The sequence below is a fragment of the Aspergillus chevalieri genome, chromosome 6 (assembly GCF_016861735.1).
Source record: "Aspergillus chevalieri M1 DNA, chromosome 6, nearly complete sequence".
Lineage (NCBI taxonomy): Eukaryota > Fungi > Ascomycota > Eurotiomycetes > Eurotiales > Aspergillaceae > Aspergillus > Aspergillus chevalieri.
The window spans coordinates 2,544,682-2,569,910 of record NC_057367.1 but is presented as its reverse complement, the minus strand read 5'-3'; the positions used below and the strand labels follow the sequence as shown (position 1 = coordinate 2,569,910).

Sequence of the window (25,229 nt, the reverse complement as noted above, 5' to 3'; positions counted from 1 at the left end):
TTCGTGAGTCGGATTCAAGTGAATGACGTTAGAAGCGTTGGAGCTTGGATATTGAAACCGCATCGTTTGCGCGGGCGGAAGGACGGGCGGTATGGTACTATGTGCAAACCGGGCAAACACACGTGATATCGCGTTGTAGCGCCGGTGTGGCGTTCTGGTTCTGGTCTGGTTCTTTTGAGTTTTATCCCATCAGTTTTCTTTCTGGCCGTTTGTTTTGTATATAGAGTTCCTTGTTTACTTATTCTCATGAGCTGATTGGAGTTTACCTGACTGCTTCCTCCCCATTCTGCCAACCGATGTCTGTCGATATATATCTCGGCGTGTTCATATATATTTCGGTGGCAGTATGTCCCTGCTGGACTACTGGGGGAAGCAGGGGTCTTCCGTGAAACGCAGGAAGGTTTCCGGTGATGACCAGAAAGAGGACAATGTACTACGCGAAAAGAGTTCTATAGATCGCGCATCGTTAGAGACTGATTCACCAGCGATACCTCTAGACGGTGATATTCCCGCCGACGAGAATCAACCTCCAAATAGCCAAACGGAACTAGAATCTTCACTCCCAGCCATTGAAACAGACAACCAGACAATAGACGAATATGGAACCTCGCATGCTGTGCAAGATGAACCAGACCTGCGCCAACGAATGCAAAACAGCACCTGGCAGAAAGGCAAAAGCTCTATATACGTGGATGCCTTCAATCTAGCACTAGAAACAGTGTTAACTGAGGAGGCCCATTTATTCAATGACGTTGAAATGGAGGTATTCCGGCAATGGAAGGAGTTGTCGTATGAGGCGCAGTATTTGTGGGTTGGGCCTAATCAGTGCCGCTCTTGGTCTTGTTTGTTGATTGGTTTACTAGATACGTACGGCTTTTTCTCCGGAAAACTTCCGCGTGGCATCGTATTAACCAGCTTGGTTATCCGGATATTGGGGATTTGGATGCTTCGGTGGCTGAGCTCCAGCGCGGCCGCGGCCTTCCTGTGCTGTCTGAGGCCGAGAATGCGAATCCGGCGGATGTTGAGTCTAATTCGGAACTCAATGGCGAATTCACGTTCGCCGATAGTAGCGAATCAATAACGACGCTGGAAGAAGCGTCTTCGCTACTATTACTGGACGAGCTGAAAAGCTTTGCAACTGACGTGAAGGTCCAAGGGAAGAGCAAGAAAGAGTTATTGATGGCATTTCGACAGTCAACCCAGACGCAGACGGGACTTGATTGGAATCCTGGTAAAACGGGTGCCCGAAGTCCGTCTGTGTATCGGGATAGCCACTATGTCGAGAAAATCCTCGATTACACTGGCGACTGTATCAAGCTTAGCGCTGGCCCGAGGGTCTTGTTTGAACGAGTACATTTGGTGTTCTATAGGTCTACGGAGTGGACGGAGAAATCTCTTACGACTATTATTCTTGCGAAGACTTCGCGGAAGAGTTTCCCGAGTTATATCGTGTGTCGCTCTAATTCGATTTTCCCGTCTAGGTCGACTCTTCTGGAGTTTGAGTCAGCATTGCGAACACAGTTCGAAATCGACAATATCCTGCAATTTAATGGACCCCCGGACTTGCAACGGGTCAAATATCTTTGCGGCAAGGTCTATCCTCGATGGAAAGAATTATTAGCTCAAGAACAACAGAAAGAAGCTACTTTGTACGAGTGCGGAGAAGGAGCTTATCTACGTCGCTTCTCGCCGGCTTGGGTTTATACCAGGATCATTCATAAGGGCCTACATCCCTTGGGGCGCTTCAAGGAGCATAAGCAAGAACACGAAATCCTCACCGAACTACTTGATCAACGCCTATTCCACGCTGCGCGTCGTGGAGGATGGTATCAGCGAAAGGCGCTTTTGGAAGAACATTACATGTGGAACCTTAGTCCATTCGATGGTCGCAGTGAAGAGAATCAGCGAAAGCACTGGAAGAGGATTGCGCTTCGGACCTGCGAGGAAGGCCTGGAGGATTCGAGTAGTCATCTAATATACCACTACGACTTACAAAAGCGGGTTATGAAACTCGAGAAAGCTTTGAAAGTGCCCAAACGAGAGCAACATGATTTTGGATACGCCGTCTTGGCTAAACCTGCAGAACGGACCGTTGATGGCATACGTATCGAGCAGGAGGATACGCCTCGCGATAATGGGTCTAAACGAGGTCGTCCAACAATCTGGGTAGACGAGAAGGAGGGCAGCGAATGCAGAGTTGAGCAGGTATGTCTGAACTGGTACATGGACCATGGATGGAAAGGTTACCATTCAGAGGGCGGTATCGTTCGAACATTGGTAAGCAGATACGCCACCCCTCAACCTACCCATCCACTAACAATATACTCCGTAGTTCGGCCTCTTATTCTACGACATTCTCTTCACCTACATCCCCAATGTTTTTCAAACCCCTTTTCAAACCAGCCCCCTCGACCTCCACACAGACACCTTCTACCTCTCCCGCGCCTCCGAAATAAACTACCGCCTCGTCGAAATAACAAACGGCGCCGCCGAAAAACTCATCCGCACGGTCTACACCACCCACTCCCCGCGCCAACCCTGTGCCGTCGGCATAAACTGGTCCTTCCCGCTGGAAGACCTGGTTGAAATCGCGCAGTGTTTTCGTGGCGAGGCGTTGGCGACGATCTGTAAGGTTCTGGCGCAGGAGTATCAGCAGAGGGGTGGGGGAATTCCGGATTTGATACTTTGGAGCGCGGAGAGGAGGGAGGTTATGTTTGTGGAGGTCAAGTCGGAGAATGATCGGTTGAGTGATACGCAGAGGCTGTGGATTCATGTGCTTGTTGGGGCGGGAGTTAGGGTTGAGCTTTGTAATTGTGTTGCTAGATAGTGTTCAGTATGGCATGTTGAGGGATCTATCTTTTGAGTATATTGCGGCACTTGATGAGAAGAGGAAGAATCACTCTTGTAGAATTGATGACCAGTGAATATTTTCCCCACGTATCTTGAGCATGGAGTTCAGGCTCCAGTGTTCCGTGAATCAGCGACTTCCAAAACCTCGTTCCGAAAATCCTCCTTGCTAGTCATCACGAATTCACAATGAACACTGAGGCGACAGATACGGGTACCCCCAACGTCAATGGACAACCGCACACCTGGACATTACTAGAATCAAAGCAACAAACGACATAACTGCAGAACAGCTACTGAACTCTGAGCACGTACCAGCGGACGGAGACGAAAGTCAGCTAACCTACAATGACTCGCTCGAGTAAGTATTGAAAGTGACTTGCAGAATTCGAGAGAGTGACTGGGCTTGTTTGCGTGCCAAACGCGCTTGATTTGCTAGACCATCGGGGAAATCCATTCAACAGAATGTCTCATGACATGCTGCTATTGAAGCAGAGAAGTAGACCTGGCCACTCCAAATCTATACTTAACAGCTTCGTGGCGGAACTCACCTGAGAGACGAAATTTGGCCAACACTTGCTGGTTCATTTGATTAGTTTTGGCTTTCTTGCTTTTGAGCCATTGGCTGACGGGAAAAAGCACCGAGTTGACCGATCCTCCACGTTTCAAGATTCCACAGCTTAATATCCAAGCGAAAATCCCATACCAGATGATAGCAGGATTCAATGAGCAGCGCCAATCAAGTATCCCACTTATCATCCTATCAATATGTAGCGCACATAAACACACAAGACCTCTACTAACCGCACCACGCCAGGTCGTTGCAGGAACCCGATTACTCCAAACTAGCCTGGTCCAAAGCTCCCAAAGCCCTGTTATTAGCAGTCATAGCCTACTCCCGCAATCCGCGACTTGAATACTATCATGGGTTTGTAGTTTGTTCAGAAGGGGCTCGTTTTCACGTCAGTCGATTCAAGGCGTCGAAGAGGTATATGGCTAGTCTGTTTGAAGGACGAGGTATTGATGAAGATTTGCCCTTGTATCGCTCAAGGAAGTTTGATATCTTTGACTGTCGCAATCGTAGGGAGCTCTTGAGGATGGTGGTTAGGGTTTTGCGGTATTTAGACGGACGTGAGCAATCTGGGATTCCTGATGACTATCAGTATTCTTTCATGGACTATGAATGTTTGTAATGGAAGCAATTCATACCTTGACAACGATGTGAGCGTTCAGTAATGGCTTTAATGATTCTGCCAAAGTTGTCATGAATGAAGAACGTAGCTACTTCCCGAGAAAGCAAAAGAAAAATCGAAGAGAGTATCAATCATGGAATGCAATTCTCATGACATTTTCAGCCTCATTCCTGAATGTCAACACCAAGGCAAAGTATCGACAGAAGCTGAATCTGGCCAGGCTTGAGACTAGCGGGGCTTGGCTGTACTCGTGCAAACTACTTACAAGTAGTCTAGGCTTCTCCTTTCCTCCAGAATGCCAAGTGTTCTATGTATCCTTGTGGTGCCGCTTCAAAATAACTCATCCCCTTATCGAATACCCACTTGGCACCACATAGTGGAGCCCATTTGTTTGCTGCCATAGATAGCAAATAGAAGAGAAGGATCGAGTGCTCAAGGTACGCTGTTATTCGGTGATGTCGATATCCATCCAGCACGTGGCCATCAGCGGCATTAAGCCAGAACTCGCCAACGAGAAAGTATCCGTACTCAGTAATCTCTATAGGGCTAGCAGCACCGTCTTGTGTAAATTTGACACTCCACCAATTATGGCCTAGAAAATAAGCTTCTCTGGATGCTGCGCTTGCGTACGGCTAGATTTCCCGAATAGGAAACCAGGCTTCGCGTTCTCGAAGAGGCTGATGGAGACATCGTAGATTATTGGTGCTGCTCGTGTGATCGCCGGTTGATGCTTCGGCATTTGCCCTAGCGTTGTTTTAATGATTTGAGGAGAGACAATAGGCACATTAGCCAACTATTATCAATCTGTACAGAGTACGTTATGTGGATCATGCTAGCAAACCCACAGCAAATAGAGATGAGAGGCTCTTCGGCCTTCTAGAGCATGAAGTAAACCCATAGTAAGAGTACAATGTAAAATGGAATCATTTTGATAAGCCTCGCAAAGTCCTCTTCAAAAAGAGTGAACAGCGCCGGAAAGACACGAGGATGTTTTGATCATGCAATGGAACGTCATTTCTGCAGCATTCTCGAGTCTTCAATGTATCCTGCGACTATCCGAAACAAAGTATTGACAGAAGGCGACTGTGGTCTGAGATACTGCTGCCAGGACTTGGCGCCGTGCAACTTGCCAGATTTGGTGTTCCCCTTTCATCTGGAGGAAGTGTATCCTTGTGATGCCGCGTCAGTATCACATCCTGTGGTCAAACAACAAGGTACTCTGTACTCAATGAGCATTGCAGGAGACCGCCCTGTGAAGTCACCGATATTAAGATCTGCGTGTATGGAGACAATGTGATGAGCTCCGGATTCACTCTGTGCATTCAACTGCCAGTGTCTGGGCCCAGCGGTTTTTTTTTTTTTTCTCTCTTTTTACTGTACAGAGTATACACTAATGATGACGACGTCGGTAGTTTATTTAGTCTCTCCATATCAAAACGCCAATACCGACTTGGCACCCATAGCGAGCTATTGGTTAGAACGAGGCATTTGATAGTTCATGGAGTAGCGAAAAGTGAATGGGAATTGAGTGTTCTGGCGAAAGCCATCCGACTCTATCAACCACAGGCCTGGATTCACTTGATGATGATTCAATGAACTTCAGATATTGAGAGATGCTGTTGATCCTGTTCTCAAGATGAATACGGTCAAAACCAGTTAGCTACCAGTGCCACACTTGCATACTTTTTCCTTTCCGGCCAACGAGTTTCCCCAGCCAGTGGCTATTTTGTCCAATACTACTCCATACCGGAGCGGTATGAGATCCTTCGCGTTCATTTGGGCTGGGCCATGGCCACGTCTGCCGTCCCACTGATGATCTGGAACGCCAAGTTTATCCTTGTACTCCGTAGTGCCGCTTCCACAACTTGCCTCCTGGTTGAACAGCAAAGTACTAAATGAGTATTGTAGGATGCAGCCCTGTACAACTTGCAAAATTAGGATCTGCACAGATAGAGATAGCGTTATGAGTCTCGGATCTTATTCGGTAGATTGATTTCTCGTGTAGCGGTACGAAGACTCTTCGTTGAGCAGGTTATGACGAGGTCGGTAATCCATTCGTCTCTTCATATCAAAACGTCAATACCGACCTGGCATCCCGTAGCGGAGCCAGTTTGTCTGCTGTTATGATAGTAAATAGCGAACGAGAATCGAGTGTTCAAAGTATGGAGTACTATTTTCTGATGTCCAGTACGTGGCCCTCAGCGGTGTCTAGAGCTTGCATGGCCCCGGAGAAAGCAACCGCCCAAAAGTTTCTATTCCGTACAGGCCTAAGCCCAATCGTGATGAATGGCGATTTTGATCAGGAGAGATCAGTAACTACTCTAGAACACGGGCAATAGATCAGAATCGCAGACGCAGCCGCCCTCCAAATCGGGAGCAGGCAGCTGGAATATTTCCTCATAGCAGGTCGGTCACGCATCGTGGCTTGTCTATGATTTGTTGCAAGTTGGTTTTGACATATCATGCATTACGAAGCCTCTGATGTCGTTTCGGAGACGGAAGTTTCGCGACTTCCGATGTGTCAGCAAGTGATCGGCATGCCAAGGAGTTAAGCTTTGTGGGCGCTCCGCAGGGCTAAATTTGGATGCAATTAAACTACGGACTTACAGAGTACCAGCATAATGAAGTGCCGAGTAGTTACTCTGGAGTAATGTCGCAGGTTATTATTGGCGATGCTCGCGCGATCGTCGGTGGATACCGCTTCCTCCTCGGAGGCAGAAGTCGAGACAAAGTAGAGACTACGCAAGACAATGGCCTTCGTCGAAATTGACGCTCCGACGTGTAGGGCGAGGCTTAGGTCCCTCCACATTGACCCAATCACGGCACAGCCCTGTCGAGGATAGGTGCGAACGTTCCAATTGAAGGCTGGAGAGATCGAGTTCCACTGCTGTCGTAACGCTATCGCCGTTAGCGCTTCAATGGTCTTGAGACGATCGTTCGTCGTCAACCTCCAGCCTGGAAACGCTGATGACGACTGCCCGGTCTGTTGCATGCGGCCTCGTCATGAGCAAGTGTGATGGTGTCAGAATAGGAGTCAACACTGGGATCGCTTCATCTGTCAAGAAGCCATAAAAAGGGCTGCCCGGTTTGCCATGAGTGCTCCCTTCTCATCATCAATCCAATCTCAACAGCATTCAGAACAATCACTCTTCTATCCAATCAATCGAAGTCTTCAATCCATCAAGATGAAGGTCTCCGCCATTCTCTCTACCATGATGGTTGCCGGACTAGTGTCCGCTGCCCCTCCGGGTGTCCGCCCTACCGACATCCAGGCTCCTGCTCCTGGCGCTCCGACTGACCTGCCTGTGCCGCACGACAAGCGTGGCGACATCCCCCCTCCTCCTAAGGACACCCAGGTGCCTCCTCCTCCCCAGCCTACCGACGACAAGCAGAAGCGTGGTGATGCTCCTCCGAAGGACACCCAGCTTCCTCCCCCTCCTAAGCCTACCGACGACAAGGAGAAGCGTGGAGACGTTCCCCCTCCCAAGGACACCCAGGTGCCTCCTCCTCCCAAGGATGGTGACAAGAACAAGCGTGGCGACGCTCCTCCCGCCCCGAAGGACACTCAGGTCCCTCCTCCTCCTAAGCCTACCGATGACAAGCAGAAGCGCGGTGACGCTCCTCCTCCCCCGAAGAACACCGAGGTGCCCCCTCCTACCAAGCCTGAGGACGACAAGCAGAAGCGTGGCGACGCTCCTCCCCCGAAGGACACCAAGATCCCTCCTCCTCCCCAGCCTACCGACGACAAGGAGAAGCGCGGTGACGTCCCCCCTCCTCCTAAGGACACCAAGGCTCCCCCCAAGCCTGAGGATGACAAGAACAAGCGCGACGAAGTCCCTCCCCCGAAGAACACCGAGGTGCCCCCTCCCAAGCCCACCGACGACAAGGAGAAGCGTGGTGATGCCCCTCCTGCCCCGAAGGACACCAAGATCCCTCCCCCTCCCAAGGATGATGACAAGGAGAAGCGCGGTGACGTCCCCCCTCCTCCTAAGGACACCAAGGCTCCCCCCAAGCCTCAGCCCGCTAACAACTAAACGGTTAATCCGGTATTTTGATGGCGTAAGGATGATGGGATTTGAGGACTTGGATTGGGCTTGTGACTTGTGAGCAAACCGGATGCTCTCCTTGATTTTAATATGTGACTGTTCTTTGCTTTTATTTGTTTGTACTTGAATTATATGTCTTGGTCATTGTGTCTTTCGTTGAATATATCAAATGGAATAGTCGACTATAACCCTTCTTTTTTGCTTTCGGTAGTTTGACTTCTCTTTCGGTGGTCTTCACTAAATTTGTATTACATTGTAAAGAGAATAGATTCTCCTTTAGGCCATTCGAGTATCTCGAAAACAGGCACACTTGCCCAGGTAGACATATGAGATAAGTAAGATTCGGCAATGCAAAGACTCACCAGGGGCATCGGCACTAAGAGTCCTAGACCCGATGAAAGTGATCACTCTTTACCACGTACACATGTCTTACACTTCTCCGGCATACATGTAAAGTCAACCTCTCCGATTGAAGTTAATATACCGTGTATAAGTAACATTAAATCTTATAGCACTTTGCGTCGTCTCATGGGCCTGAATTCAAGAGATTCGACGCCCAGTTCACAGAATCAGAAAACATGTGCAGCCCTGATTTGGGCTTCTACCAGTGGCGCTCAGTAAACAGAGGCAAAATTTACCACGACCGGAAGTGAGGCCATGTCGATAGGGCAGACTCAAGCCAGACGAGTCCGTTACGTAGAGAATTGCTTTTACTAACAATTGTCAAGTGTTTTCGGGGCTGGGACTGTGCCGTTTCGAACGTAAATCGCAGAATACACTCCACGCGCGCACAGGTAAAGATGGCGACTTCAGTCGTTATTTCCCAGTTTGTCTTGCTGTCTCAAGTTTGTGACCTTTTGCCTTTTAGTTCGTCTCTTGAACCATTTTCACCTGTATTTCGTGGCGCCATTTCCATGTAGAATGGACGTTGTACGTCCCATGCGTAAGTTCATTTCATGCACGTGTTGTCTGCATCCCGACGGCCATCATGGCAAGCCTATCCCTGGAACTGACAAGAATCGACCCAGAAGTATACTCGAACAAGTCGCACTTGCTGTAACAGTTAAGGCTTAAGCTGGATGGACTATGCGTAGTGAACAGCTGTTGGTCCATGGTGTATGGCTAAGAAATCAACATGCCAGTCTCTCACCACATGCTGTATTTCAACAAGGACGAAAGTCCTCAATGCTCATGTATATGCAGGAAAATCCAAATCAACGCCATCCTTATGCATCAGCCATCTCAACGCATTGTTTGTCTCACCTCCGGTTGCTGGTTATCTGCACGTGAAACACCACAAGCCCCAAAGGACATTTCACCAGCCCTAATTAGGCTTACAGGTGGAACTGGTTATTACCAATCCCCGTGCAACGGTATATTATTCGCCAAGTCCACAAAAATAAGAAAAAGGTATCAGACGGCACACCAAAGAAAAACAAAAAAAAAGTCATTCCGACACGGGGAATCGAACCCCGAGCTGCCGTGTGAGAGACGGCGATGTTAACCATTACACCATATCGGACGTTGATAAGAATTTTACAGAAAAAAATTTCAAAGCTGGAAATTCCATACACTTCCCCAATAGTCACTCGCATAGGCTTCATATACGCTAGCTAATCAATCAAACAGATGCAAGACAATATCTGTAGCCTGGCTGAAGGGCACATGGAGTGACGTTGGCCAAAATTGGACTCCAATCGAGGAAATTTTCAAGAGACATTTCGTAGGCAAGTAGCGCAAAGTTCAAAACTGTTAATATTGATGTTGGAAGTGACCACTGTGGCATCTTGTGACTCAGCCTGCTGGGTAACTAGTTAATAGTTAGTTAGTTATCCGGCACAGTTACGTAATTCACAAACTCCTTGCTGTTGGAAACCATTCCAACCACATTGGGAAGAATGCTTTTAGGAGTCACGCTTGGCCCAGGTGCTGAGGGAAGTGTTGGGGTGCTAGTGGACGTGAATTGTATTGAGCTGATAGTGTACAGAACTGAGGTAGTGGGATTCACCAAGTAAGCTTGGATATTTAGTTGAAATTTCTACTCCCTCAAACTTTCACCCAGAAAGATCCGACTCAATGCCAGGAGCAAGGCAGATTATAGAACTGCATTATGCAGAATTTGAGCCACAGTCTTCAAGAGAAAGAGACTAGGTAGGTGACAACTGGACAACAAGATATCATGTGGAAGATCTCATAAAATTAAAGGGCAATGGAAAGCGTACATACATATGTAGCTTCCAGCACACCACTTGGGATATAACTCCGTCCGTCGTGGCGATCACGAAGAACTCGATCAGCAAACGGGGACTGTCTGAATTCCTGGTTCCAACCTTGATTTCAATATCAGGCATTTTGCGAAATGAAGCTGACCCACATCATAGTGTGACGGGCTAGGCCCGAAAGGCACCTCGAACCATAAATGGTTCTCGATTGAAGCTATTCACAAAGAGCTTGCCGAAGTCAGGTGACCTACGATCACCTGATCACGAGAATATTGTTGGAATCACAGCTTAGTCAGGGTCGAAAGTACGTATCAAGCGTATATGGTTGAGGTCTCTGATTCTCTAGCTGTGATCTATCTATAACACTATATAAGGCGAATATCCATCTAGTAGACCTAATTAAGCGATCTTGTGAGCCCTAGTAGTGAATAGAACAGCTAACTGGGTAAAAGAATGAATGATCAGCCTGTTCAGATGATACATAAATCAGGCATCAGCCAGGCATCAGTTGGTATTGTTCGGTAAGGAACCTCTATATTCCGACACACCCCCCCAGGCTGGCTGCTAAGCCAGTCTGTTTTTAGACGAATTCCGTAAGCCCAAGCAATCGAATGAAGTTGTGGAATCGCTGGCCAGTCATGATCTTCGTCAGGCCATCAGCAGGCATGCGAGTGGTCGGAATCCAATCAATGAGGACGCGTTTTGACTGGGTTTCTTGACGAAGCCAATGTTGATGAATATCAACATGGCGTAGCTTTGTCTGAATGACTGGATCATCTTTGCAAAGAATTCGAATGGTTTGCATGTTGTCGCATTTGATAGATAGCTGATGCTCAGGATCGAATCCAATGGCATTGAATAAGCGCTTCCACCATTGCAGGGTCTTGCCGGCTTCTGAAATAGCAAGGAGTTCAGCTTCTGTGGATGATGTGGTAATTGTTTTTTGCTTGGATGCTCTCCAATCAATCGGGCCCCCATATAGGGTAGCTAGATAGCCTTCAGAACTATGGCGGTCTGAATGATCGCCAAAAGCAGCGTCGCTTGAGGTAACAAAGCATTCAGATGGCTCAGTGGCATCTCTATTTGCAGTAGCTGAATATCTGAGTCCCACTTTCTGTGTGTAATTGAGATAGGCTAGGACTTGATTAGCGGCATCAAAGTGCTCTGGTCCGGGGTTTGTCATGAATGTAGCCAGATGCGATGCGATCTTTGCAACATCAGGGCGAGTAGCTATTGCAGCATAGTTGATTGATCCAATCTTTTGCTGGTAATGATGTATATCTTTCAGAGAAGCAGTGCCATCATAAGTTGTGAGCACTTTGACAGCAGGCGTTGAGGCGTGTTTATCTTCCATATGGAAGCGACTGACAATTTTCTTTATATAGTCGGTGCTGCTTAGATGAACCACTTGATTGACCCGGTCGCGGATAATCCTAACACCTAAGAAGACATCGCCTTCTCCTTCATAGCGGAGTTCATATCGTGCCTGCAAGGCAGAGGCGATCCGCTCTGCTTCCTGAGTCTTGTCTGGATGGTAGACAAACAGTAGATCGTCAACATAGACCAATAAAATAACTCCATTTCCTGTAAACAAGCATGGTTCTTCATTGACTGGTTCTAGTCCGATCTGGCGTAAGGTTTGGGTCAATTCATTTTGCCATAATCGTGGAGATCGACGGAGTCCGTATAGAGCTCGGAGCAATCGTAAAGCATAGCCAGGTTGTGATCTACCAGGTGGCATCTCCACATAAACCACCTCGTCCAATAGGCTATTAACAAAGGCATTGATGGCGTCAAACTGCTTCATATCCAGGCCAAATGCGGCAGTGAGTGCCATCAAGGTTCGGAAGCATCGGGCGGCTAGGGTAGCAGCCCTAGTCTCGGCATGTGTAAGCACTTGCTTGTTCCCTTGCACGCACAATCGTGCTTTGACTTTCTTAAGGAACCCCTCATCATCAAATTTATATGCATATACCCATATGGTTGGGATCACATAGGCGTCATCTGGTCTTTGTACTTTGGTCCAGGTTCCCTTGCTTTCTAGTGTCTTCAATTCCAGTTCCATAGCATCGACAAACCACTTGCTTAGCGGGTTCTTTGTCATTTCTCGATAATTCTTCGGAGCGTCAGGCAGGTCTTTGCGATGGAGTCGAATTGTTGGAATAGAATCTGAAGATGAATCCATCAAATTCAGTGGCTTAGGTGTTTTCTCCCATCCTAGCGAGAAACCCTGGCACATGGCAAAGATATCGCGGACCACTGGATTCCTCTTGCGCTTTCCGGTGACGATAGATCTGGGATTGAAATCCGCAGAAATCTCATTAGCTCGTGGTGCAGTGTTCTGGCCTTGGCTAGGCTGATCTGTCCGATCTACTTCACCCCCCGCAGCAGCTGGTGGGTTGCTGCTTTCTTCAAGTTCAGAGGACAGTTGCTGTGCTGCATCATCAGGGTTGACATCATCATCATCAGGTGAACCCCTATCGCTGGGTGATGGGATGAAGAAAGAATCCATGTGAGCAGGTTCAGGTGAGGCTGGCAATGAGTCTCTAAAGGCACCTGGAATCTGCTCTATCTCCGCTCGGCTGGCACCTTGTGGAGATTCAGGCATGGGCGTATGATCTGGCGTCATAAGCGGCTGTGACAGCAGATCATTTCGTTCCAAGTCATGGGCATTGTGGTGATCCAATTTGTGGTTAGACGAATCCTCATTGGATTCAGCGTGTAAAGTCGGTTCGGTATGTGAATCAGTATGCGAAATAGAAGGACGTGTCTCATGATTTCCTTCATACAAATCTCCAAAAGTTGGTTCGGTATCCAACTCAGCATCGGCTTCTCGGATAGCAGGTGGTAACTGAATCGTCTCAACTACCTGCGGTGGCAAATTAATCGGTGTATCCTGTGGTGGTGGTAGATCTGGATCATAAAATAACGATTCATCAAACACAACATCTCGCTCATTGAAGACCTCTTGATGGCGTGGACTCCATATTTGCCATATGTTGGAAGCTATGAATCCAACAAGGTAGCCAATCCAGGCTCGCGGAGCCATCTTTCTACCTTGGGGAACTCGTGCAACTCTGACATAGGCACGACACCCAAATACTCGAAGATTGGCTATATTCGGCTTTGTGCCTAGCATGCGTTCGTGTGGCGTTGTCCAAACATGTGATCCATCAGTGGTAGCGATCCATGCAGGCGTTCGGTTTATTAGATATGTGGCAGCCTGTGCTGCAAGCGGCCAAAGCACTTCAGGCAATCTAGCAGCAATCATCATGGATCTCATCTTCATAAGAATCACCCCCCCAGCCCTTTCAGGCTTGCCATGCTGCGAATCAGCATAGCGGGCTGAGTGAAGAATCTGAATCCCTTCATCTTGCGCGAAGAGGGTATAAGCAAGGCCTAGTGAAGTATCATTGTCGGAGAAGAAGACCTTGACTATGGCGTTGAGTTGTGTCTTTGCCCAATGAACCAATCCCTTAAAGGCTCTTATTAGGCGAACTTGATCTTTGTTTGGCATCGTGACAGCTATATGCCAACCGGTGGCGCTGCATATAAAGTGCAGACAAGAGCGATCTCCGTTGTAAGCAGTTGGAGAGTTGCTGAAGAAGTCAAAATAGACTTTCTCCCATGGTGCGTTTGCTGGCGGGATAGACCTTCTTGAGATCTGGCGTTGTGATTTAGCGAGGTTGCAAGTCTCACACTTTGCAGAGATATTTTTATGACGGCATGGGGGTAATGAGACCCCTTCAGTAGCGGTGGTGAGGTGATCAACTGCAGCAGTCCCTGCGTGTGCTAAGCGTGCATGCCATAGCTCGGCATCTGCGGTTGAATGCGGAGGAAGTTCTGACCTCTTATAACTTCTTTCATTGGCGGATGCAAAGGTGTTAGCAGTGACAGGAGCCTCATCAGCGTTGCTGTGTGGGTTGTATTCAATCACATCCTGGGCGTATTTTGAATGCAGCTGACAGATCATTCGGCCCTGGCCATCCTCAAGACAATTGAGTCTACCATTCAAATAGATTCCTGCTTGCTTTGCCTTGTACATGGACACAGTATTGGTATGAAGACCAGGCACGTAGGCAACATCCTGCAGTCTCAGCGTCACTTGGCCTTCAGGAAGAGTTCCATAAATCAGAACTGTCCCAAAGCCCAAAATTGGCGTCACACTGTTTCCAAATCGCAATACACTTCCATCCATAGCTTCCTCTAGATGTTGAAAGCGGCTCAGATTGTTGCACACATGCGCATCAGATCCTGTATCTGCGATCCAGCTGTCTTGAAGCTCATAAACAGATGAAGATGGAATAGTAAGCGAGGTATGGAGAGCTAATGTATGCACTCTTCCTTGCGGTGGCCCTGCTTGCGGGGCAGGCGCGGGAGCAGGTGGATGATTACTACCAGTTTCTTGATGAGCACGGTCCAAAGCAGCCTGAAGCGCTGGATGCTTAGGTTGACTGAATTTGGCTTGTGTGGTTGGATCTGGAGTCCATCCAGCAGGTCTTGAGGCAGGATTCACATATGGGCAGCCAGTGAAGCGGTGGTTGGCGCCACATAGGCAGTTGGTCCGTTTATCAGCGCGTTTAGGAGCCTTGCTGTTCGATGATCCATTTCCTTCAGTGTGACCCTGGAAGATGCCAAATGCATTGTGCTGTTTCGGGGATTGGGCCTTATGGATAGCGTATTGTTGTTCGAACTGATGGATCTCGTTTGATAAATCTATCTGATCTTCAGAGCAGTTGATAGTTGCAGCACTCCTAATTGCGGCGAACATGGGCATGATTGGTTGAATAGCGCTGTGGAAGTGGATCAAGGCTTGCATCTTGTTAACAGAGTAATTTGGACAATTCCTTGCATCTGTAAGGAAGTCCCTCCATTCTTGAAACCATTTTTCAACTGACTTATTCTTGTTCGGCGTTTTGAGAAGCTCATACTTCTGGTTTAGCTCAAGGAATCGGGATTGAATGGACTGCTGGAAACTAGAACGTAGTGTCCTAATGATCTCTCGGATAGACAGGTTTGAATCCAATCCCAATCTGTGGTTGCTAGGGATAGATTCAAGAATAGCAGTGCGAAGAGCTAAGAAGTTCTTGCGGCTTTTGTCATGGCGTCGGAGGTCGAAGTCATACTGGCGTTGGTGTTCCCTCCAGAGATCCATTATGCCTTGATCATGAAGCTGACGAAGGCTTTCAGCTCCTAGATCTTGGGGCCTAGGTGGCGTAGGAGACTGAGGCTCAGGCGTATCTCCATCTGGATTCACATAGGTCCAAATGTCTCGGGCAGTAGCTATATCTTCCACTTGCTTTATCCAGAACCACCAATCACCTGGCTTAGCCAGCACGATGGAGACCTTGGCGTATTCCGACATTGTGGAAGCGTAGGCAGATGTGGATGCGTTCCCTCTGAGGCGTATTCAGAGCGGGATGAAAGCTCTATAAGCTAAGAGCTTTGCAGCGAATAGGTAGGATAGCAATGAAGCGGTTTGCTATCCAAGCATTTGAACAACACGCAGCGTTGTGTAGTTCAATAGGCGATTTCTGAATGTGTTCAGGGGTAGCGGTACGGCGATCGCAGGAAGGAGTCTCTATGCGTAGCAACTTCCTAGAGCTGCTTTATATGCTTTCAACGACTTTCTAGAGGCGGTCCGGGCTCATAACTGTTGGAATCACAGCTTAGTCAGGGTCGAAAGTACGTATCAAGCGTATATGGTTGAGGTCTCTGATTCTCTAGCTGTGATCTATCTATAACACTATATAAGGCGAATATCCATCTAGTAGACCTAATTAAGCGATCTTGTGAGCCCTAGTAGTGAATAGAACAGCTAACTGGGTAAAAGAATGAATGATCAGCCTGTTCAGATGATACATAAATCAGGCATCAGCCAGGCATCAGTTGGTATTGTTCGGTAAGGAACCTCTATATTCCGACAAATATAAATCCACCGCCAACACGCCAAGTTTCTTTCTTTCTTTTCTTCTCAACGAGTTCTTTTGTACATATCTATATATTAGATAGCAAAGGCTTCAGCCCATTACACATAGGGGCCAAATATGCCGTGGAGAGGTCAAAAAGCTCGTAGTTCGGGTAGGGATTAGGGCTGTAACGGTATGTAGCAGTACAGAAAATTGACCAGTATGATAAGTGTAAAGGTGGTATCCATAACATCTATCATCCCCTCGAGGATAAACCCAGATAAAGATTAAAGGGATCTATAGATTCACCACTCCACAATAACAAGCGGGTGCTTGTAAAAGAGATGTCAGCATTCATATTACTACTGTAGTGCCATCAATTTTGACGTGGGATTCCGTACACACATCAATGGTCGCTAGCTTCACTGCTAGCTGGAAAAATTAGTTAGTGTTGGCTGAATATGGTCAGCCTCCTGGCCAACATCCCTTTGGAACCCATGAAGATGAAAGTTCCATGTCCTGGATGATTCCATGGCAATAAGAATATACAGGCCGCAGAAGAACTGGCGGCTCGACCCTACGCTTCACTAGCTCTCAATCACCTGGCAAGCCGTTATTTTCAACTGAAGTCAGGACATGCAGCCATTGGAACGTATTTACATCGGATTCATGCTCGGGAAGATGCAACCTGTCAGGGACGTGGTTCTCCAAGGGAGACAATACATCATCTTCTCTTTGAATGCCGGAAATGGCGACATCAAGGAAACAAGCTCTATAGGGATCTGGAGATGGATGGTGTTATGGGACCCACTGTTGCAGAGGAGCACCCGCAAGGACGACTTTTAGGAGAGCCTAGAGCAACCAGGGTGCTGCTACAATTCCTAGCCAGTACCAATATAGCTTTACCCCAAACACACCTACAGCAAACAGCGGGAAGGGCCCGAAGATGACGAATGGGGCTGGAGGCATTGGAGGAGGCAATCAGAACAGGAGAAGGGTAGCAGGAAGGGTAGCCTAAGCTGAGAATCAGCCTAGGCCACATCCGCCTTGCTCCGAAATACAAGGAGAGCACTGGGGTCAAAAGCCCTGCGCATACAGGCGGTTTGGGACGAGGAAAAGGACCAGGAAGAGTATAGAAGGGGGTGCCACCTCGGGATTTCATAGGGACAAGAGGCCAAAGACAGCTACGAGCCTCGAATTCATGGAATATGGTCTATCATAGCTTTATGGCTCGATATGGACATTAAACTTGATTAAATAATTTTAATAATATCTATGAACCGTTCAAGTATACGAATGATAAAGTGGAGGACTCATCTAAAGCATAAAATATTGACCATAAATTGTGCCATGTCCTAGGACATGTTACAAACCAGTTGGATGATGCCTTTAAAAACACATCAACTGTGAAATAAGCCCTTTAACCCTCAATCCGCACATACAAAAACCAGCCTCTAGTAATAGTAAGGGTTTTCTGGATCAGTCAGATCGAAAACAACACTAGAGTGCGGCTTAGCACCACCACGCTCCGGGAACTCCTTGCTGAAATCAATGGTCCGGTTGAAGCTCAAGCTTCCATCATCGTTGATATCAATGTACAGCGCCTTAAAATCAGCCGGCGTGTTAATGATACCAATGTCTCCGGTCTGCACGAAGTAGTCGGTTACGACGAGGTGCTTCTGGTCCGGCGTGACTTTGATGTAGTGAGGACCAACTGTGGGCTGCTCCTCATCGGGATCGTCTAGACGCTTGACGTTGCTGAGGTCGCTGATGTCGAGAGCGGCGATGTGGTTCGCGGTCGTCAGGGTGAGGTAGATGAAGCGGCCGTCTTGGGTGATGTCGGTGCTGTAAATTTGGTTAGCTTTCAATCTAGGAGATATTGCAAAGGGAACTTACTAAATGGCGACAGTGTCACGAGCCTTGGGACCGAGATCGTAGAGCAGCTCTGCTGTGCCCTGTTTTCCGTTGGCGTCTTTGCGGAGAGGATAGATAATCCACACCTGCCCGAGATGGACAGCAGTAGCGAGAGCAGCTGACTCTGGGTTTCCAGGAATGAACTTGACATCTTGGATACCACCGCCCTGTTTCAAATTAGCATGAGTTCACGTCAATGATTGGCTAAGCCTACATCAGGAATGGTAATAGTATTAAGAATCTTCTTCGTGTCAAGATCCCACAGACGAAGCGTATCAGCATGTCGAACCCCAGGACTGGGCTTCAGGATACTGATCGGCTCCACAAAGTCCGAAGTAAGGATGAGCTTCTTCTCCCAGTCGATGCTCAGGCCGTGAGGAGAGTGTTGCTCGCCAAGGATGTTAAGAGTGCTCTCCACATCTTCGGGCCACTCGTGGATGATATCAAAGTTCTCATCAGTCTCGATCAGACGTCCGGGAGAGGTACCTAGGGCAGAGCCCATGTAGGTAATGTAGAAGCCTCCATCAGGTTTCGCACGGATCTCGTCTGCGATGGAGGCCAGAAGGGCACGATTGCTCTTCTTGAACTTGGGGCGGTAGGGGTTGGACGTGTCGAAGTAAAACGCGGTATCCTAGTCGTAAAATGAGATGAGGTTTCGAAAGGAAGTTAGAGGTGCATATATACCTGGGTCTTAAGCAGGGACAGCAGTCCACCGCCAACCAAGGTCTTGCCATCAAGAGACGGGCCAAGGTGGTGGGGATCGTTACCGCTTGACGGAACATCAGTCACCCAGAGGAGCGTGCCGAAGGTGTCCTATATCTGTTAGATTGTTGTTCGACTCGACCTCAATAGGAATGTGGGTAATCACTCACATCATCAAGACTGTAGGTAGCAAGGAAGTCTACCCAACACTGTCAGCTTTGCACGAAAGAGTTATGGAATCGGAGTAAAGGGAACACACCCTTGTGCTTCTTATCACCCGAGCCAGTCCAGAAGTAACCGATCTTCTTGGGCTTGATGTCACTCGGAGTAAATGGAGGACTCTCAAGCGGGGGAGTCGGCACTTGCAAAATCGGCAAAGGAGGGGCATTCTCGGTCAGAACATCCGTGACTCCCGGAATGCTGGGAATAAGAGGAGGGAGAGAAAGACATTCCCCCAGGACAGCCAGAGACGCGAGAGGCACGAGAGAGGACTTCATCTTGGTCTTTGCTTGATGATGACAGGCTTTGATGCTGAGCAGATTTGAGCGGATTTTCCTCGGCTTATATAGTCGTTCAATTCTCCATCTGGCCGTTCCTTGAGAAGGTCTTCTTTTCCTCTTTGCTCTCTAGCAACACTCGGGAATCATCCCCGTCAAGCACGCAAAAAAGTCATATAATAGATACTGCAAGAGAAACTTCAATATCACAAGACGACTTTGACCGGATGGATTGCGACACCAACGCCAGGAACGCGAGAGAGAGGCCGAGGGAGAGCAAGAGAGAGCAAGAGAAGAGATCAAGCTCCTTCCGTATCAGGAATACAGAAAAATGAGGATATTCCAAATATCCATGCTAAGTACAGAGCCAAGTCCGACTAAAATCAACAAACTGCCTTGACTGGATCGAATCCGATTGTTCGCGTGATTGATGATAAAGAGTCTCGCCGGGATTTGAGGCCCTTCAGAGCCCTAAGACGAACCCAAAAGACGGTGCTAATGCATCCCGAGTCACTATTGTACATGGGTTCTGCGTTCATCATGTCGCTCGTCCTTCCGACTTTTCTCCGCGAGGCCGCGATACCTGGTCCCCGGCCCTGTCGGAAGTAGTACTTCTCATTGGTTTAGACGACTTTAGATGCCCGACACCATAAACGACTTACGGCTATCCGACACAGCATTATTCGTCGGCAACAATGCAAAGAAATTCATGAACACCTCTCCATTTGCCAAGGAAGTAAAACACGAATTACCCTATAGCCAGGGCTCACGTCTAAGGCCCTAATCAAAGCCTAATTCGGTTCCCCGTGCACTCGGACACCATGCCAAATATCGTGTTCGGGATTTACTAGTGTAGATCAGGGACTTGCCAAGAACAAACATGTCAATTGAGAGCGGATGATGCGAGATTTCCGCCCGATGTCAACATTCCCTCGCCAGCGGCCGCCTGCATCGACACTGAAATTACCAGATTGGGTAGATGTTAACACTATGCTAAAAATGTTGTTATACTCATTTCCACCTTGCTTGAATCGTTTGTATTTGGATTTTCAATCGGCGACCTCGAAGCGACCTCCATGCGAATGCAAAAGGGAAAAGTCGCAATACGAGGTGGTGATGTTGTGATAAACCTTTTTCGTTCAGTTATCGTTCAGTCAATCCTTTTCCAGCGGAGGGGTATGGAAAATGAAGAGGATATATAGTAGAGGATTGGAAGCTCATTATGGAAATAAGCCACGCCTGCTCTGGTCAAGATCACAAGCATTCTTCGTCCAAGTTTCACCATGAAGTCGCAAAGCTTTGTGCTGGTTGGGCTCTTTCTCTCGTCTGTCCTTGCATCTCCCACTGCCTCCAAGAATGATCAGCCAATCAACGGACAGGGCAAAGGAGCTCCTATCCTGGGTATAGTATCCTCACTATATTGAAATGATATTTGCTAATTACGCTCTCAATAGGCGGAACCAACAGAGCCCTGGATCTCCAGAATCCCGACCACCTCCGTACCCCGAGCACCGATAACGGCTTCGTTCCCAACGTCAAATGGAGCTTTTCCGACTCCCAGACAAGACTTTTCCCAGGCGGCTGGTCTAGAGAGCAGGTCATTCAAGACCTTCCCCAAAGCCATGACATTTCCGGGGCTCAGCAGCATCTGAAGAAGGGTGCCATTCGGGAGTTGCATTGGCATAGAGTGGTAAGATGTCTGGACTGCAAGTTAGGTACGAGTGATAATAACGATTTTAGGCTGAATGGGGCTTCGTTTACAACGGATCTCTTCTCCTCACTGGAGTTGACGAGAACGGCGCTTTTCAGACCGAGAAACTCAACACGGGGGATATCTGGTACTTCCCCAAGGGCGTTGCTCATAATGTCCAAGGCCTGGAAGATGAGAATGAGTACCTTCTCGCCTTCGATGATGGTGACTTTGAGAAAATCGGGTATGTCCATTCACGTTGATATATCTAATCCATGGACTAACTGACTACCATCGAAGAACCACCTTCATGGTCGATGACTGGATTGCCCATACCCCTCGAGATATCCTCGCGAAGAACTTTGGCGTTGACCCCTCCGTCTTTGACAAGAGTCCATCAAAGTTCCCTTATATCCTCAACGGCACTGTCAGCGAGGATCTCAAGAAGCAACCACTAGGCACTTTGAAGGGCAACAGCTCGTATGTCTACCACACCTACGATCATCCTTCGGAGCCTGTCCCTGGACAAGGTGGTACTTTCCGGAAGGTTGATTCTACCAACTTTCCCATCTCGACTACAATTGCTGCTGCTATTGTGGAGCTTGAGCCCAAGGGTCTTCGCGAGCTTCACTGGCATCCTAATGTGAGTTCTATCCACCACGTTACTCAAATAAAATGCTAACGTGTCTGCAGGCGGAGGAATGGTTGTACTTCCACAAAGGAAACGCCCGCGCTACTGTTTTCATCGGCGACTCTAAAGCTCGCACCTTCGACTTTACGGCTGGTGATACTGGTGTTTTCCCTGATAACAGCGGTCACTATATCGAGAATACATCGGACACGGAGAAGGTGGTCTACCTCGAACTCTACAAGAGTGACCGCGTGGCCGATATCTCATTGGCACAGTGGCTTGCTCTTACCCCTGCTGACACCGTGGCCAACGTCCTGAAGGTGGACATTGAAGTTGTCAAGCAAATCAAGAAGGAAAAGCAGATTATTGTCAGGGGTTAAATGCGTTCTGTACAATTTAAGTAGTATGGTTCCTGGCGATTGTCTAGTCCTATAATATGGGATTAGTATATGTTTATATTCGCATGAGAAATGACTGCCATGTCATTTTTTTTATTATACAAGAGATTAATATCACCGTCGTACATTATACTTATGATTCTTATTCACTCTTTTTTTATGTATATAACACCAATCTCGATGATTGTGATGTGATTATAGTGACGTTGAGTCGTTGTATTGGGGGAGTGGAATTCACTTCCATTCCTTTTTACACCCGAGGTTAACCTGCAAACAGAGGGAGAAAAAATGTCTACAAATAAGGACCTGGAGAGCGATATTATCCAAGTTCTGCCACCAGACACAAATCGTTATCCATATAAGGGACTGCAAGAATTTTGGTCTCATATTGCCCTTGAACGAGAGAATTTCCACAATGACAAAATTGGGGAAAGCAGCCAATATGTCTTATTCACTAATGTGGCTGATCGAGCATTCATTTGAGACTTTGACATAGATAAACTAGGTGGATAGTATGAAAACGCGATTATCAACAGTGCTTGCTTCACAGAACAATCTCGATTTTCAAGTAGCTCTACGGAGCATACGATGTTCGATGGTGTATATGAATCGATAAGTAGTAGAAGAACCTCGCCAAAATGCGCGATCCATTTCCTTTCTATTGTATTAATAAAGCTGGAGGACATGGCTTGCTATTATGGAATAGAGGGCCAAATTAGGATAACTTCAACTGTAGATATATCCTGCTCCCTCTCATAGGAAGTGATACTCTTCATGTCTGTATCAAGCTGATAAGCAAATACACAAATAGGTAGACATATACCAGACATCTCATTGATGAGGAGTTCTTCCTTCCTCGGCTCTCATGTGCGTGTCGCTTCTGTACATATCGATCTTGTCCATAGGTCGAGTTGAGAGTCATACGCGCACCAGCTGTTTCATCCTCTAATCGTATCCAAGTCTCAATGGGTGTCTCACTGACGTTTTCCCGTAAGACTATCTGACGCCCACCGCGAGCCCAACCTCCATACCCTCCATACCCTGTTCGTCGGCCGTAACACATTTTCATTCCGTTGCCTTCCAGAGTCATATTAGGTAGTCTCCCATTCCAATTGAAACACCTGAAAAGATGATTGTTAACAGCTGATCCCAGTCCCATTGACAAAATATGCTAGAAAGGGTGGTTCCTTTTTACCAATCATTCCCGTGATCATGGCCGCTGAATGAAGCAACTATTCCTGTATGCAGTAAGGCATCCATGAAGGGAACATCTTGCCCCATATAGTCATTTTCAACCCAAAAATACCCCTGCTGCTTGACCGGTGTCTCGTCATTAATTCCCGGTTCAGTGTGGTTGTCTATACCAGTCTCCTGGAAAGCTCGTAAGGCATATGTGGGGATGTGGAAAAAGGCAAGTGATAGCACCGCCCTCCTATATTCCGCCATCAACTGTGAGTGAGATTTGATAAACCACTCAGTCACCTTCAACAGTCAATAAGCCATTTACAAAGCCCAAAGCAGCCGACTCTAGAATTTGCATAGGTAGCAGTACGGAGGACTTACTGACTGATGGACCCAATCTGGCATACGGTCAGATTCGTCCTCACTTTCGGAACATACACTTCCACCCCTAGTATCGAAGAACCACAAAATGACCTCCGGCACTTCTGCTGTTGACGAGTTATGGGAGAAGACAGGGAGGAAATAGTTTGTGAATCCGGCTGCAGGATTGGAGACCATCCTCTGCGTGAAACAGTTCTGGTGGACTCTTTCCCTCCTAAAGACATCATCTGGGCATAGATTCGTAGCACTATCATGGTTTCCATATGTGGAAGCCCATGAGACATTATTCTTGACCAGAGGGGCCACAGCACGGTCGACATACGCGCTGGAATTAGACCGGCTGGTCGCATCACCGGTTACTAAATCTCCATTCAACACAACAAGCTGTGGTTTCTCTATAGAGAGAATCGTGTTCATCACATTACTTGTCCGGGCATCATTCTCCGGGCCGACTGAATCTTGAGCTATAGAGTCCGTTGTTAGAACACTCCATGACTGTGTATATGGGCATAGTCTGTGTATGCTAACATTCACCATAATGTAGATCTGATAATATGGAAATCTTGAATGTGCCGTCAGCAGCGAATCGTAGTGATTGACCATTATTATGGGCCATAGTGCTTCATTGATAGCAGACGAGCTTTTGACCGTTTCTCCTACTTTGTTTAATGAGATAGACAATATTGCTTGTATAGTTTATGAATTAATGATTGCATCATGTACAGCTTGGTTCTCTGGGTTCATTGCCGTTGAAATAACCTTATCTCACAGTGATTCCACGGTTCATTCGGCCCAACACTATTGGGCTTATGCTTGTTATAAGACAGCTTATCCCAGAACGAGGGCCTCTTATTTTAAGTAGGTCACTATGGTATATCAACCTACCGAAGATTGACATCGAAACAATTGGATGCCTGCAAAGAAACAAACCGAACACAGCAAATTGGAATATGTGAAATCGTCACTCAGCTGGCTTGAATTCCAGCGAAATTACATTTCACGGTGACTTCACAACTGTTCCCTCAATCACCTGCATCCAACTAGAGCCCACCAAAATTATTGAACATACATCAGCCGGGATTTGCTAATGGCCACCCCTCGTTCCAACAAGCTGTCAAGCATACCCGAATGGTCTTTTTGGATGCGCACCAAGATTTAATGATGCAAACATAGATTATTGGTCCATATCTCACATGAGTCTCAACTTCCACTCAAACATATTTTTTTGTTACTTTGCAATTTTCAAGGAGTGGCACGAAAAGAAGAACAGCTCCCATATGTTACCGTGTAGGCATACCAACCAAAATTTCTTTCGCTAGTGACTCTTGATCATAGATTCTCTCAGAAGCCAAGGTTTATTGAGCGCAGGTGTAAGCTGTAATTCTTGTTAGACACAGTCCAACGTGGTGACGTTAAGACTTCCAGCCAACGTTGCCACTTTGAATTGAGCCATAACTCTAGCCGACTGTTTTCGGGTGATCATATGGTGGAAACGATCTAGAATTTCGGGGATAGATAGATCTTGGAATTTTGCTATGGCGTCAACCTGATCGAACGATCCCAAGCCGTAATAGTAGCACTATATCAATAACATGACTTGTTGACAATGAACTCGTA

The 25,229-nt window shown here is 47.4% G+C and overlaps 4 protein-coding genes and 1 non-coding gene across 5 annotated transcripts; 3 read left to right on the top strand and 2 right to left on the bottom strand.

Annotated features, from left to right (window-relative positions):
• Positions 1–346: 346 nt before the first annotated feature.
• ACHE_60901A (fanconi-associated nuclease 1) lies at positions 347–2,827 on the top strand (the record flags this gene model as incomplete). The annotated part of the gene is made up of 3 exons (XM_043282126.1): positions 347–807; positions 864–2,277; positions 2,333–2,827. The coding sequence occupies 3 exons, from the start codon at positions 347–349 to the stop codon at positions 2,825–2,827; spliced, it is 2,370 nt and encodes a 789-aa protein (XP_043139537.1).
• Positions 2,828–7,225: 4,398 nt separating this feature from the next.
• ACHE_60900A (uncharacterized protein) lies at positions 7,226–8,074 on the top strand (the record flags this gene model as incomplete). Its single annotated transcript, XM_043282125.1, has 1 exon — positions 7,226–8,074. The coding sequence occupies one exon, from the start codon at positions 7,226–7,228 to the stop codon at positions 8,072–8,074; it is 849 nt and encodes a 282-aa protein (XP_043139536.1).
• Positions 8,075–9,536: 1,462 nt separating this feature from the next.
• Positions 9,537–9,608, bottom strand: ACHE_t60011S. The gene has a single exon. It is a non-coding gene; the product is annotated as a tRNA-Glu (tRNA).
• An 8,063-nt stretch (positions 9,609–17,671) lies between these two features.
• On the bottom strand, positions 17,672–19,330 carry ACHE_60899S (uncharacterized protein; the record flags this gene model as incomplete). The annotated part of the gene is made up of 6 exons (XM_043282124.1): positions 17,672–18,062; positions 18,114–18,298; positions 18,346–18,762; positions 18,816–18,944; positions 19,004–19,032; positions 19,093–19,330. 6 exons carry the CDS (start codon positions 19,328–19,330, stop codon positions 17,672–17,674), a joined length of 1,389 nt encoding a protein of 462 aa, XP_043139535.1.
• A 1,283-nt stretch (positions 19,331–20,613) lies between these two features.
• Positions 20,614–22,031, top strand: ACHE_60898A (uncharacterized protein; the record flags this gene model as incomplete). The annotated part of the gene is made up of 5 exons (XM_043282123.1): positions 20,614–20,731; positions 20,785–21,020; positions 21,071–21,264; positions 21,321–21,663; positions 21,714–22,031. 5 exons carry the CDS (start codon positions 20,614–20,616, stop codon positions 22,029–22,031), a joined length of 1,209 nt encoding a protein of 402 aa, XP_043139534.1.
• Between the last annotated feature and the right edge of the window lie 3,198 nt (positions 22,032–25,229).